This window comes from Phoxinus phoxinus, assembly GCF_949152265.1.
Source record: "Phoxinus phoxinus genome assembly, chromosome: 1".
Lineage (NCBI taxonomy): Eukaryota > Metazoa > Chordata > Actinopteri > Cypriniformes > Leuciscidae > Phoxinus > Phoxinus phoxinus.
This window is the reverse complement of record NC_136876.1, coordinates 13026427-13039170: the sequence shown is the minus strand read 5'-3', so window position 1 is coordinate 13039170 and position 12744 is coordinate 13026427. Positions and strand designations below refer to the sequence as shown.

At 39.1% G+C, this 12744-nt stretch overlaps 1 protein-coding gene across 11 annotated transcripts in view; it reads left to right on the top strand.

The window, feature by feature from the left end:
* Nucleotides 1-12744, top strand: part of rbfox3b (RNA binding fox-1 homolog 3b) — a 220475-nt gene that overhangs the window by 151030 nt on the left and 56701 nt on the right. For all 11 annotated transcript variants that reach the window (XM_079617798.1, XM_079617797.1, XM_079617791.1 and 8 more), the window contains one exon: nucleotides 10903-11139. In XM_079617798.1, coding sequence (XP_079473924.1) covers nucleotides 10903-11139 — 237 coding nt within the window. The remainder of the gene's footprint in view (nucleotides 1-10902; nucleotides 11140-12744) is intronic.

The window sequence follows — 12744 nt, the reverse complement described above, 5'->3', positions numbered from 1 at the left end:
GGACGTCCCAAACGTCTCCTGACACGCGTGTGTGTGTTTAGTGAACGTCTCTTGATGTGTGTGTTTAGTGAACTTCTCCTGACACGTGTGTTTAGTGAATGCCTCGCTCTTTCAGCTGAGTGTGTGAAATCTCCTCCTCTGTCAACTATAGGCACAGATCAATCCTGGTCCTTGTTTGTGCTGTAGCATCACTTTCACTATCGCTTGTGTGTGTGTGTGTGTGTCTGTGTGTGTGACGTCCTGCAGCATTTGAATGATTCTCGCTTGCTTATTTTGGCTAAATTATGTAAAACTGTATATTATACATTTGCTGTCATTCAATTGTATAATATACAGTTCCGAAAAAGATACTTAAGTTACACATAAAATCGTCTGAATACAAAAAATACAAACAAATTTTTTTTTTTAAGAAATATAAAACAGTTCCTTTTAAAGCAAAACATTTCTCTACCAGATAAGTATATGAATAGTCAAATCACCAGATAAGAGCTTTTATTTTGCTCAGTGTTATTCTAGTATCACACAGTTTGGAGCGAATTCATTGTAAGACGAAGAATAAAAACACTTAATTTTGGTATTAAATAATTTATTTGGAACTGGGTGTAGATTTCATTACAGAAAAGCTCACATACATGCAGAGAAAGCGTGCACTGATAAATCGATCTGAATGAAATTGAGGAAGACATGAAACACACACACACACACAGTGGCATCAATTATGTGTGTGGTCACCAGCCCTCCATTCAATTCAAGACATTTAATTGGACGAAGGCAATGAAGTGTGTCCTCTCTCTCTCTCTCTCTCTCTCTCTCTCTCTCTCTCTCTCTCTCTCTCTCTCTCTCTCTCTCTCTCTCTCTCTCTCTCTCTCTCTCTCTCTCTCTCTCTCTCTCTCTCTCTCTCTCTCTCTCTCTCTCTCTCTCTGGGTCAGTAATGAGGTGAGGTGTAGGAGGTTTTGTCAGTTTGCATCATATAGTTTTACTTCTTAACTTTGTCTCATTAGAGCTCATGAGTGCTGAATAGTGTGTGTGTGTGTGTGTGTGTGTGTGTGTGTGTGTGTGTGTGGTGAGACCTGAAGGCAGATGCAGTGGACACCTTTATTATGTAACATCAATCTAAAGTTTCAGCATTGAAAGATATTTCCTTGAGAACATCATATTTTTTCCCAAATGAGAGGCTTTGATGTTTTATGGTCATATGAGGTTATATATAGAGTTTATATTAAGAAGTAGACTCGTTTATTATTATTATTATTATTATCATATTATTAATAATAATATAATAAAACACTGGCTCAGGTCCATTAAATAATCTTAACACGTGATTTTTATTTTAATAATCTAAATTAACATTAACTGAGATTAATAAATGCTTTAAATTACGTTTATTAGTTCAAATGAACTGACATTTGATATAATTTAAAACATTTATTAATGTAACTAACTAGTGTTAACAAATGAAACCTTATTTTCAGGAAAGAAAAGCCTTAGGAAGAAAAGATCCTCAGAAAAACATGAAGTATTTGATGAAATACAAACACTGTGTTCTTAACTTTTTTTTTATTAGATTTTAGCAGAATTTGAATCTTCCAAATGTTCGGTGAATCCAGTTTCTGCTGTGAGACACTTTAAGCGAGGGTTTCTCCTCTCCTGTCTTGTGTTCGGATCAGGCGAGATCAAGCTCTCTTCTATCAGAGATAATTACTCTTAATAACCCTCCCATTAACAAGCCGAGGATCATGCATCATTAACGCTTTTATATCCTTCATATCTTCATCTCTCTGTGAGCGCCTGAGGGAAACATCATCCTCCGTCTGAACCAGAGGAAACGCACTTCTGAGGAGAGATTTACTGTAGACATGTACTATAAAGCTTTTTGTTTATTTCCTTGCAGAGTGTAATATAATATCACCCACCTCATTATATAAAGTTGGATATAGAAGTACATTCACATACAGTGATATATACTAGAGATGCACCCATACTAAATTTCTCCTCCGATACGCTGATGTGTGACCCTGGACCACAAAACCAGTCACATGGAGCAATTTTATGAAATTGAGATTTATACATCATATGAAAGCTGAATAAAGGATATTTCCATTGATGTATGGTTTGTTATGATAGGATAATATTTGACAGATACGACATTATAAAACAGACGATATTTGAAAATCTGGAATCTTGTTAATTTATGTTCGCGATTGTGCTGCATTCACTCACAAAAATACATGTTTTATATATTTACAGTAGGAAATTTACAAAATATCTTCATAGGACATGATCTTTACTTAATATCATAATGATTTTTGTCATTAAAAAATCTATCATTTTGACCCATACAATGGCTATTGTTGCTATTGCCACAAATATACCCGTGTGACATGTGACTGGTTTTGTGATCCAGCGTCACATATTCAGAATATCGGCCGATACCGATTTTAAGATTTTTCTTAAAAAAAAAGAAAAAAAAGAAAAAAGAATCTCTCCCAAATAATGCTGCAAACTGTACAGGGAACCCTCTCATATACACTATAATATTAGAGGTTAAAGTAACAACAGAGCTATTATATTCAACTGCTATTTATTTCCAGATATAATATTTACACTCAAATAAAAGCTGAAATGTTTGTATACAACTCAGTTGCACATAAGGTAGTTTTCATAAATACTTCTTCATGGCAAATTTATTAAAACAGGCATATATAATTAACCGTAAATAAGCTCGTCTCTAGTGTTTTTATAGCTACTGTATATAACGAACTGTGAACACTGGTTAACTTTCCTGAGGTAAATCAAATGCAACATTAAGTGATATTGTTCACAAGGTTTTTTATTGACGTCTTTACGCGGTTGAAACACAGATTGAGTGATTTCATGAGTCTTAATATGGATTTCGGCAATTTGTACTGTATCTTTCAACATACCTTCTGATATTCATGCATGTTTTTCTAGATATAATTTGTATTAAAGTGGAAGAAAAGACTTTCGCTGCTGCCGCTCGAACTGAAGCGCTACAGCGATCTGTCACGTCACATTCAACAGCGACAAAACGCAATTTATTGTTTGAATTTCGTGATAAAATGTACAGAATTTGAAAGCTGAGACTTTGTTTCTTGTCAGAAATAATAGAGCACAAAGCTTGAACTACTTGTGATTCGTAGGGTCAAATAAAGCCTGCATTAACGTCGCTATTTTTTAGCGCTATTTTTTAGCCGAATTTCACTTTGAAATAATATTTTGGTATGTTTTAGCTTACTTGAAGGGCATCCAAGATGTGTAGGAGTCTTTGTTTCCACAGTAGTTTCAATTTTGATATTTTTAGGTCAAACCGTTCTTGTCTGTCAGTCATATAATGCAGGTCTATGGTCACTGTCCCAAAGAGCATGCACAGAGAAGTCCAAATTAAACAATTCCCCATCGTAAGTACACATTGATGGCCTAAGACACGAAACGAGTGGTTTGTGTGAGAAAACGAACAGTATTTATATCGTTTTTACCTCTTGTACACAACCACGTCCAAGTGATCTGAGGGCGCGCGCGCTTCCTAATTCGTCCGATACATCTGTGCATCTCTAATATATACTATACACTCTTCATTTGGAAAATGTCAAAGTCTTATCACATGATGCTGTTCAGAGACACAGTTGAGGATCCAAATGCAGCTTTATTAGGGCAATCCAGAATCATAATCCATAAAACAAGCAATAGGTCAAAACACAAGGCAGATAATCCAAAAAGACAACATGGCAGAAAAACACTGGCAAATGTCAAAACACACGTGTAATCAGAGGGAGAGCGCTCAGAAATGCAGTGCGACACATACAAGACTTCGCAAAGATTGAGTGAAAACATAGGGCTTACATAGGCAGGATAATGAGACACTAACAAGATAATGAGACACAGGTGTAAGTAATCCATCATAATGAGTCCAGGCATTGGGTTATGGGAAATGCAGTCCATGAGTGCGGATGAGCGCCCTCTGGTGTGTATCATGGGTACCTCCGGCAGGTGGATGTGACATCTATAAAATGATCTTGGTGGTTTCCAGTTGTTCTGGTCTGCTTTATTTGATAATAACTGTCATTTTTAATTGAGTTGAAGTCTATATTTGGCGCGTGGGTTCAGTCCGGCAGGTCTGTCTCAGTCTGAGATCCTGAGCGTGGTGTGTATTAGTGTGTGTGAGCTTTGTGTGGTCCGGTGAGAGTCGCAGGAGGCCTCGCCGTGTGCCATAAGAGTTTAAAATGATCTTCTGTCTTTTTGCTTTATTAAGACACTTTCAGCTTCAGTCTCAGAGGACGAACGGATGCCTGTTGTAGACGATTACTGCGACACACACACACGCACACACACTCACACAACACAAAGCTTTTTCTCTTTTTTACTCGTGTGATACACAGCTGTTTAAGAGAATTATATTTAACACATTGATTTTACATCCTTTGAAGAACATGCGAGATGTTTGCATGTGCAACACAGTGTTGCTATTGTTAACTAGAACTGAAGCTATTCGAAATATAATGTTTAGTTCTGTTGACTTTCCATACATTCTATCCTACACTTCTTTTTTAGACAATAATGAGAGTAATTGGACGACAAATGGTGAAAAGTCTCATGCTTTTTAGATGTTTCTCCTGAGAAAATGACTCGCGTGTGAGTCGCGAGATCTCAATGATATCTCAAACTGAGCTCAGATTTGCCAAGATACTATGAGTAAAAGTCCGAGATCTCAATATGAACACAAACTGTCCTCTGTTAAATTATCTGAGCTGCTCTCCACATTGATTTTTCTTTCTTTTTTTTAAAGCTCTAGTGGATTTCCAAACATCTGAGACCAGGCGGATTCTCACAATCAACACAAACGAGAACTTAATACACTGCCTTATCTCAGCAGAATATTGGCATTCGTTGTGTGTACACTTAAAAAAAAAAAAAAGGTTCTTTATGGAATCTTTGGTTCCATGAAAGAACATTCTATTCTTTATACTGGAAAAAGGTTCCTATTAAAATGTTTGTCACACTGAGAAAAACATTAGTTCACTTCAGAATGAAAATTTCCTGATAATTTACTCACCCCAACGTCATCCAAGATGTTCTTTCTTTCTTCTGTCGAAAAGAAATGAAGGTTTTTGAGGAAAACATTCCAGAATTGTTCTCCATATAGTGGACTTCAATGGGGTCCAACAGATTGAAGGTCCAAATTGCAGTTTCAAAGTCTCTACACGATCCCAGCCGAGGAATAAGAGTCTTATCTAGACACACCATCGGCCATTTTCTAAAAAAAATCTAACTTTTGAACTTTTTAGACCCCTATTCCTCAGCTGGGATCGTGGGAGCCTTTGAAACTGCAATTTGGACCTTCAACATGTTGGACCCCATTGAAGTCCACTATATGGAGAAACATCCTGGAATGTTTTATTTCTTTTCAACTGAAGAAAGAAAGACTTTAATACTTTGGAAGACGTGGGGGTGAGAAAACTATCAGGAACTTTTAATTCAGAAGTGAACTAATCCTCTCAAGAACCGTTGACTGAAATGTTCTTTGGGAAACCAAACATGTTTCTTCCATGACATCTCTGTGAAAACCTCCTTTTGGAAGCTTTATTTTTTAGAGTGTGTTGGTCAGTATCCGAGGTCAAGCAGCGCAGGGAGGTTACGAAACGTCGGGGTCGTGGCTCTGTCTGAAGGGAAAACCGTCGAGGCTGAGGACAGACGCGCTGTTTGTTTTGCCAAATTTATTCCCTCAACAAATGAGGTGTAAAAACGACACAGCGGAGCTTTCAAGCGCACCGAATGAAGACTAATAACCGGCGCCCGATGGACAGACCTGCTGTAAATTGGCCCGCCGCCCCTCTGTCGCTCTTTCTTCCCGTTGTTGTGCTGTAATTGGAGGGAATGAGGGGGAATCCTTGCACATCAGGAGGATCGGCGCGCACTGCGAGTGTGCCGGCGCGGGTTATTTTAGTGGACTCTCGGGCGCTAATGATCAGGTTCAGGGCTGTGGTTCCTGCTTCCTGACCGCGTACAGTTTGTTATTTCGTTTTACATGATCGTTTTCCACTCTCTCTGACCTGATGTAGTTACTGTACCTTACACTTTATGGAACTTTTTATGCATTTAGTTTTTTTTTGAGAGAGAAATTATTTCATTCAGTTGATCAAATTGATCAAAAGTGACAGTAAAGATCAATCCTGTTCTTTTGAACTCTATTCATCGAAAAATACCACAACAATATGATTCAGCACAACTGTTTTCAACATTTATAATAATCAGAAATGTTTCTTGAGCATCAAATCCTCATATTAGAATGATTTCTGAACGATCATGTGACACTGAAAGATACTGTACTTCTTTTGTACAGTAGTCAACATTTGAAGTGGATCAAAACCTTTCATCAAAGTTATACATGAATTTTGAACAATCCCCGTTCTTGTCTTCGGACAACTTTGATACATTTTTTTGATCCACTTCAAATGTCGACTACTGTAGTTTACACCAGGAAGAGTTGAGCTACTGAATGCTGATATTATGTAAATGTGGGCGGTCATATCTTAATTCGCTCATGATGTGCTATATTAACCGTACAGAAGAACGCACATTTTTCAGGTCGTGAATAAATGACAATACCCAGAAAATCTCAGTCTGTCTGCTTTGAGAGGTGTTCGAGACCTCGGCTCTCCCTGATGGCTCTCTCCTGTCTCTCTGAAGGTGTGTGTGAGCAGTAAGCGTGTGTGTGTGTGTGTGTGTGTGGGATGCGAGGGCATCGGCACTGGACTCTGAGGGGTTGAAGGTCTCTCCAGGACGCTGGCGTCTCCTCTGATTTACGAGCCTCTTTTTTCTGGTCTGGTTCATCTGCCCCCACAAGTGTTTGTCACACACTTCAGAGCAGCAGTGGAGATCAGACGGCAGCAAGCGTGGCTTTGTGTTTCGCTAATAAGCTCCTTCTTCTCCCCGTGTGACTCGGAGCGTTGCCCTTTTTAAAGAGAGAGAGAGAGAGAGAGAGTGTGTGTGTGTGTGTTCACTGCTGCGTTGCTTTGAAACTCAATGCTTTGTACTGTGTTTTGCGTTGCGTCATGAAAGTGTGTTTTCAGAGGTGTTAAGGGCACTAGATTGTATTTGCAGGTCGGTAAGTTGAGTTTGAGTGCTTTTGGGACTGGAATACTTGCATACTACAGAGTGTTTTATAATATTTATTATCTTTACTTTGATATTTTTGTGCCCTGGAGATGTTTTGACATGCCCTGACATTTGTGCTTATTTCTGTAACTTATAACGTTATCATCTGATTACGCTGTATTCAGGGCAAACTTTGCTACAATAATAGGTGAGCAGCATGTATGTAAAAGTTTGTAGTTTTGAGAAAATTACTTTTATGCGTGTTTTGTGAGAGAGAAAAAAGATTTTTAAGTCACTGAAATGTGGCCATAAACCGCATGCTAAATATTTGTTCACAATATTTTTGAGAACTGGATCTTGTAGACTTTGCTTCGAAACAATGTGAAAGTCATCCTGCCCAATCATTCACATAAAACAATATATTGATTGGCCAATCGGAGCAGAGTAGACCAATCACAAAAGACTAAGCCATCTGACCAATCAGAGCAGAGTAGACCAATCAATCACAACACATTGGCCATCTGACCAATCAGAGCAGAGTAGACCAATCACAACAGACTGGGTCATCTGACCAATCAGAGCAGAGTAGACCAATCACAGCAGACTGGGTCATCTGGCCAATCAGAGCAGAGTAAACCAATCACAGCAGACTGGGTCATCTGACCAATCAGAGCAGAGTAGACCAATCACAGCAGACTGAGTCATCTGGCCAATCAGAGCAGAGTAGACCAATCACAACAGACTGGGTCATCTGACCAATCAGAGCAGAGTAAACCAATCACAGCAGACTAAGCCATCTGACCAATCAGAGCAGACCAATCACAACAGACTAAGCCATCTGACCAATCAGAGCAGACCAATCACAGCAGACTGGGTCATCTGACCAATCAGAGCAGACCAATCACAGCAGACTGGGTCATCTGACCAATCAGAGCAGAGTAGACCAATCACAACAGACTGGGCCATCTGACCAATCAGAGCAGAGTAAGCTCTCAGAAAGGAGGGGTTTAGAGAGACAAAATCCTGTATCAATCTGTTTCCAACACTGAGAACGAGGTAATGCTGCAATGCATATTCTGAGGAAAATAAAGTGTTTTTTGACTTGATGCATATTAACCTATTGTAGGAGACCTCCAGATCAAAACTCTGAGCCTTTAAAATATCATAATAGGGATACTTTAAAATGCAATTAGATAAAACAATGAGTTGATAAACCTGTGATATCACTTCTGAATTATTACACTGGAAATGAAGGCTCATGTCAAGCAAAGTGCATTATGGTAAAGAGTGGCGCTGGTTCTACACTGCACACTTTATCAAATGTAGTTTTTGCATAATGTGCGCGCATTAATAAAGCATCACGTTATTCATCTCTGCTGTGGGTTTGATCTTAATGATGTCTGCGGTTCCCAATGCATGTTAGAGAGCCGCTCTGAACTGATCTGGGATCAGAATGACGCAGCAGCAGAAACACACACTCAGCAAAGAGACAGAAAAAGCCTTATTTTATGGCTTCTGTAGGAATATTTAATGTGAGAGAGTGAATCTGAGTAATGAGGGGCAGCTGAGGAGAGAGACCACGAGAGGAGATCACACTTTTTCAGTGTTTTATGTCATCAGTTTTAACATATTGATTATTCTGCATATTTGTTGCCACTTTCATACATCAGCGTTTTGCACTATTTCCATTATATGCAGTTATGTTGTACATCAAATTTTTGATAACACATAAAACAGTGACATTTGTTTGCCGCCACATTAAAAGCATGGGTACTTGTGTCACTTTGGGTGTGATTTTGCTGTAGTTTCTGACCCTGCCGGTAGTTCCACAGAACAAACAGGAATAAAGAGGAGATGAAACCGACAGAAAGCACGTCACACTCGTCCTGTGCCCACCAGCTTTAATTGGGACCTGCGGTTTGTCCAGGAACTCTGTGTAGATTAAATTCCCGCACATTTACAGCGGCTGACGGACGGTTCTCGACTCATTAAGACTCCAGGAAAAGATCATCAGCGGAGACGAACACGAAATAACCATGACCAGAACTAGCAAACGGGGAAAATCCAGAGCATTTATCTTCCTCCGGCATTCAGAGATTCCTTCCACTTTATCTGTTTAATACTGGTTCTTATTTATTTATTTTTACCCATAAGTCTTATTTCCGGTGAAATATTGCCATGGACCACAGTGATCTATATCTTGCAATTATGTGTATATATATATATATATATATATATATATATATATATTAGGGCTGTAAACGATTAATCGCATCCAAAAAAAAATTTGTGTTTACATAATAAATGTGTGTGTACTGTATAAATATTTTATATATATAAATACACACACATGCTTGTATATATATATATATATATATATAAATAAGAAGTATTTGCATGTATATACAGTAGATTTATATTATATATAAATTATAAATATTTTATATATAAATAACACATTTTTCTTAAATGTATACATGAACGTGTGTGTATTTATATATACAAAATAATTATACACAGTACACACACATTTATTATGTAAACACAAACTTTTATTTTGGCGATTAATCGCGATTAATCGTTTACAGCCCTAATATATATATATTAAATGGAACTGTTTATTGGACCATTAGACAAAATCTTTTAAAAATTGCATGTTTTTTTGTTGAGTATCATGCTATACATCAGGCTTTTATGGCTCATATAGTGAGAATATTGAAGAAAAAAGCATCTTAATATTATTCATAGGCCCAAACTGTGCAAAAATATTGACAATGTTGATATTTATATGGCCGTTCAGATAGCTTTAATAATGTAAATCAATGGGATAGTTTTTACAGTATAGCAGACTACTTCCATAAAATGCTTATACATATCAGTCTTCAATAATATGTCTTTGTGAGATGATATTTGCATGGTTAGTTTTATGATGTCAAAGTTCTGTGGTTTTAAAACATATAATGCAATGCATGCAATACAATGATGATTGACAGATGAACTAATAAACCGTCCTCAAAAGCCTGACGATCATATTTGATACTCGCATTTGAGCATGACTTTTTTTTTGTGCATAAAAATTAAGTAAAACTAAGTTGCTCCAGTCCAGTAAGTGTTCATCTTAAAATCTTGAGGTTATTCTTATGGTAACTTTATAGAAATCAGTTCAGATTTCACCATTAAAAGACTGAGGGTGAACTTTTTTTATAAAATCCCTTTTACTTACTAAAAACATATCAATCAGAAGACAGAGGCATATAGTAGTTTGTGTACAACAGGTTTTTCAGCAAAGTTGAACATTTCAAGGCCTTTGAAATGTGCGTATCAAATATGACCCAGCGGGCTTCATAGGGAAGCTTGTAGCTTGACAAACAACTCGGTTTCAACACCGCTGAGCAGAAAGTGTTCGTGTGAAGACGTGTTAAAGCGTCGACCGCTGTTAACATTAGTAACCTGTCAGGAAAATCAAAGCTCTCCGTCAAAACATCGTAAGGAGACTGATTTCCTTTTTTCTGCGCTGTGGAAAAATCCCAGTGGCCTCTGGTCCTCCGAGCGGCTTCTACAACAACACAAAGTCTGTTCATTAGTAATGATCAAGCGTGTCTGTAATCATCCGTGAGATGTGATCGTTGTTTTCCTGGCCTATTTAAAGTGCGGGGCGGCCCGTTTTTCCCTGATCGGCCCATCAGAGGCGCGCTTGGAAAGATAACAACATTGGGTTTGAACATACGGCTCTATACGCGAAGGCCACGGGGGTTTAATGTATGCTTTCGTGTGCATTGATGTTTGCAGGGTAACCAGGAGGCCAGCAATCCGGCGGACATGGCCCAGACGTACACCCCTCAGTACGGGCATCCCCCGCAGACCGAGTTCAGCGCCACACACACTCTTCCCACGCAAGACTACGCGGGACAGAACCGCGTCCCGGATCACGGCTTGACGCTCTACACGCCGGCACAGACTCACAGCGATCTGGCCAACGCCGACAGCAACACGCCAGCCATCAGCAGCGGGAACAACACAGCACCGGTGCGTCACACACACACACACACACGCACGCTCACACACACACACGCACACACACGCTTTCTGTGGAAGCTTGTTGAGAAGAAAAGTCCAGACAAGAAGACATTTAAGACTCTTTCTCTCAATTCTGAAAATAGAGTCAGAATTACAAGAAATAAACATAGAATTGCAAGATAAAAATTCACGATTCTGAGAACTTTTCTGACAATTCTGAGTTTATATCTCAAACTAAACTGAGAGAGAATTGTGAGATGTGTGTTCTCAGTGTGTGTGTGCAAAATTTCTGCATGTTAAAAAATAAATACAACCTCACATTGTGTCAATCACGTTTGCACACTGCCTCCGAAACTTTCTGAAATGTGTATTTTGGACTTTTTTTCACGACAAGTCTGAAAGAAGACATGTTATTGAAGACAAATATCCCAAAATCTCAAAATTGACCAGTGAAAAAAACTGTTTTGGCCTGCTGTGTCTTGCCTTGTGAATAATATCAAGTAACTATGTACTTACTATAGAGTTTGGATTAGGGTTTGGTTTGCTTTGGTTTAGGTTTTGTTGCATGCAAGTATGCCTATTACTATAGTAACTGCATGTGTTACCAACACATACTTACCCCAAACTTTTGAACAGGAGGTACAGTATCAAAAATTGTCTCTATACGACAGGAGGATGAAACCAGACAAAAAAAAGGGAAAGTCGTTCTGGAGGCGTAGCAAGCTATTATATTTTAATGAAGGAAATGCAAATGCTTCCAACAAAACATAAGAGGCCTATGAGAGTCAGTAAGTAAAATAAACACACAGAAAAGCGTCCTATCATGCTGTTCATTTAAAGGAAGCTCCTTTAGGAATATTACGCACTGATGAATTGTTCAATCAACAAGACCAGGAATGTGCATAAAGACTATAAAATCTGGTTTTATTGCCGGCAAACTATCAGCGGATCTCATTGAGTTCACACTAGAAACGTCTCTTGACTTCATTAGATGGACTTGCGCGTCCCGGAGTGGACGAGGTTCGTCTCTCATAAGTCATTTCTGAAATGTCCTCTGATTGTGAAGCCGCGGAGGAGCCTGTGCGTGAAGCCGCGGTGTGAGACGCCGTGTTTTGGGAGTACATGCTCCTCTGTCCAAAATAATGAGCAGTGAGAGACCGCTTGACACCAGTGTAATGATGTGTCACACTCTGCGCGGTTATAATGACATAATCACCGTCATGTTCGGCTCGCGCACTATCACTATCTCTCGCTCGCAGACAGAGTGACACCGAAGGAGAGCCGTGTCGGTTTGCATCATTCCTGCTCCATGCAGTCGGGACATTAATTGATGCGACTGTGTCTAAATACCGACGCGTTTTATTCAGCGCGCCGGGTCCTTATGCTGGTCTTGCGTTTGCGTTCGGGTTTGAATGAGAAGAAAAGCTCGTGTTGACGATGACGCGTGTTTGGTGGATTATTGTCAGTGATTTCTTCTCCTCCTGGCCTGTTTTCTTTATGTCTTCAGAGGAGCGTGAACATGGTGTAGCATGAATAATTTAGCGTAGCAGAAAGGTGGACACGCTCGCTGGTTAATCTCGCTCGGCCGGCTGTGTTTCTCACTGATCTGCAGAT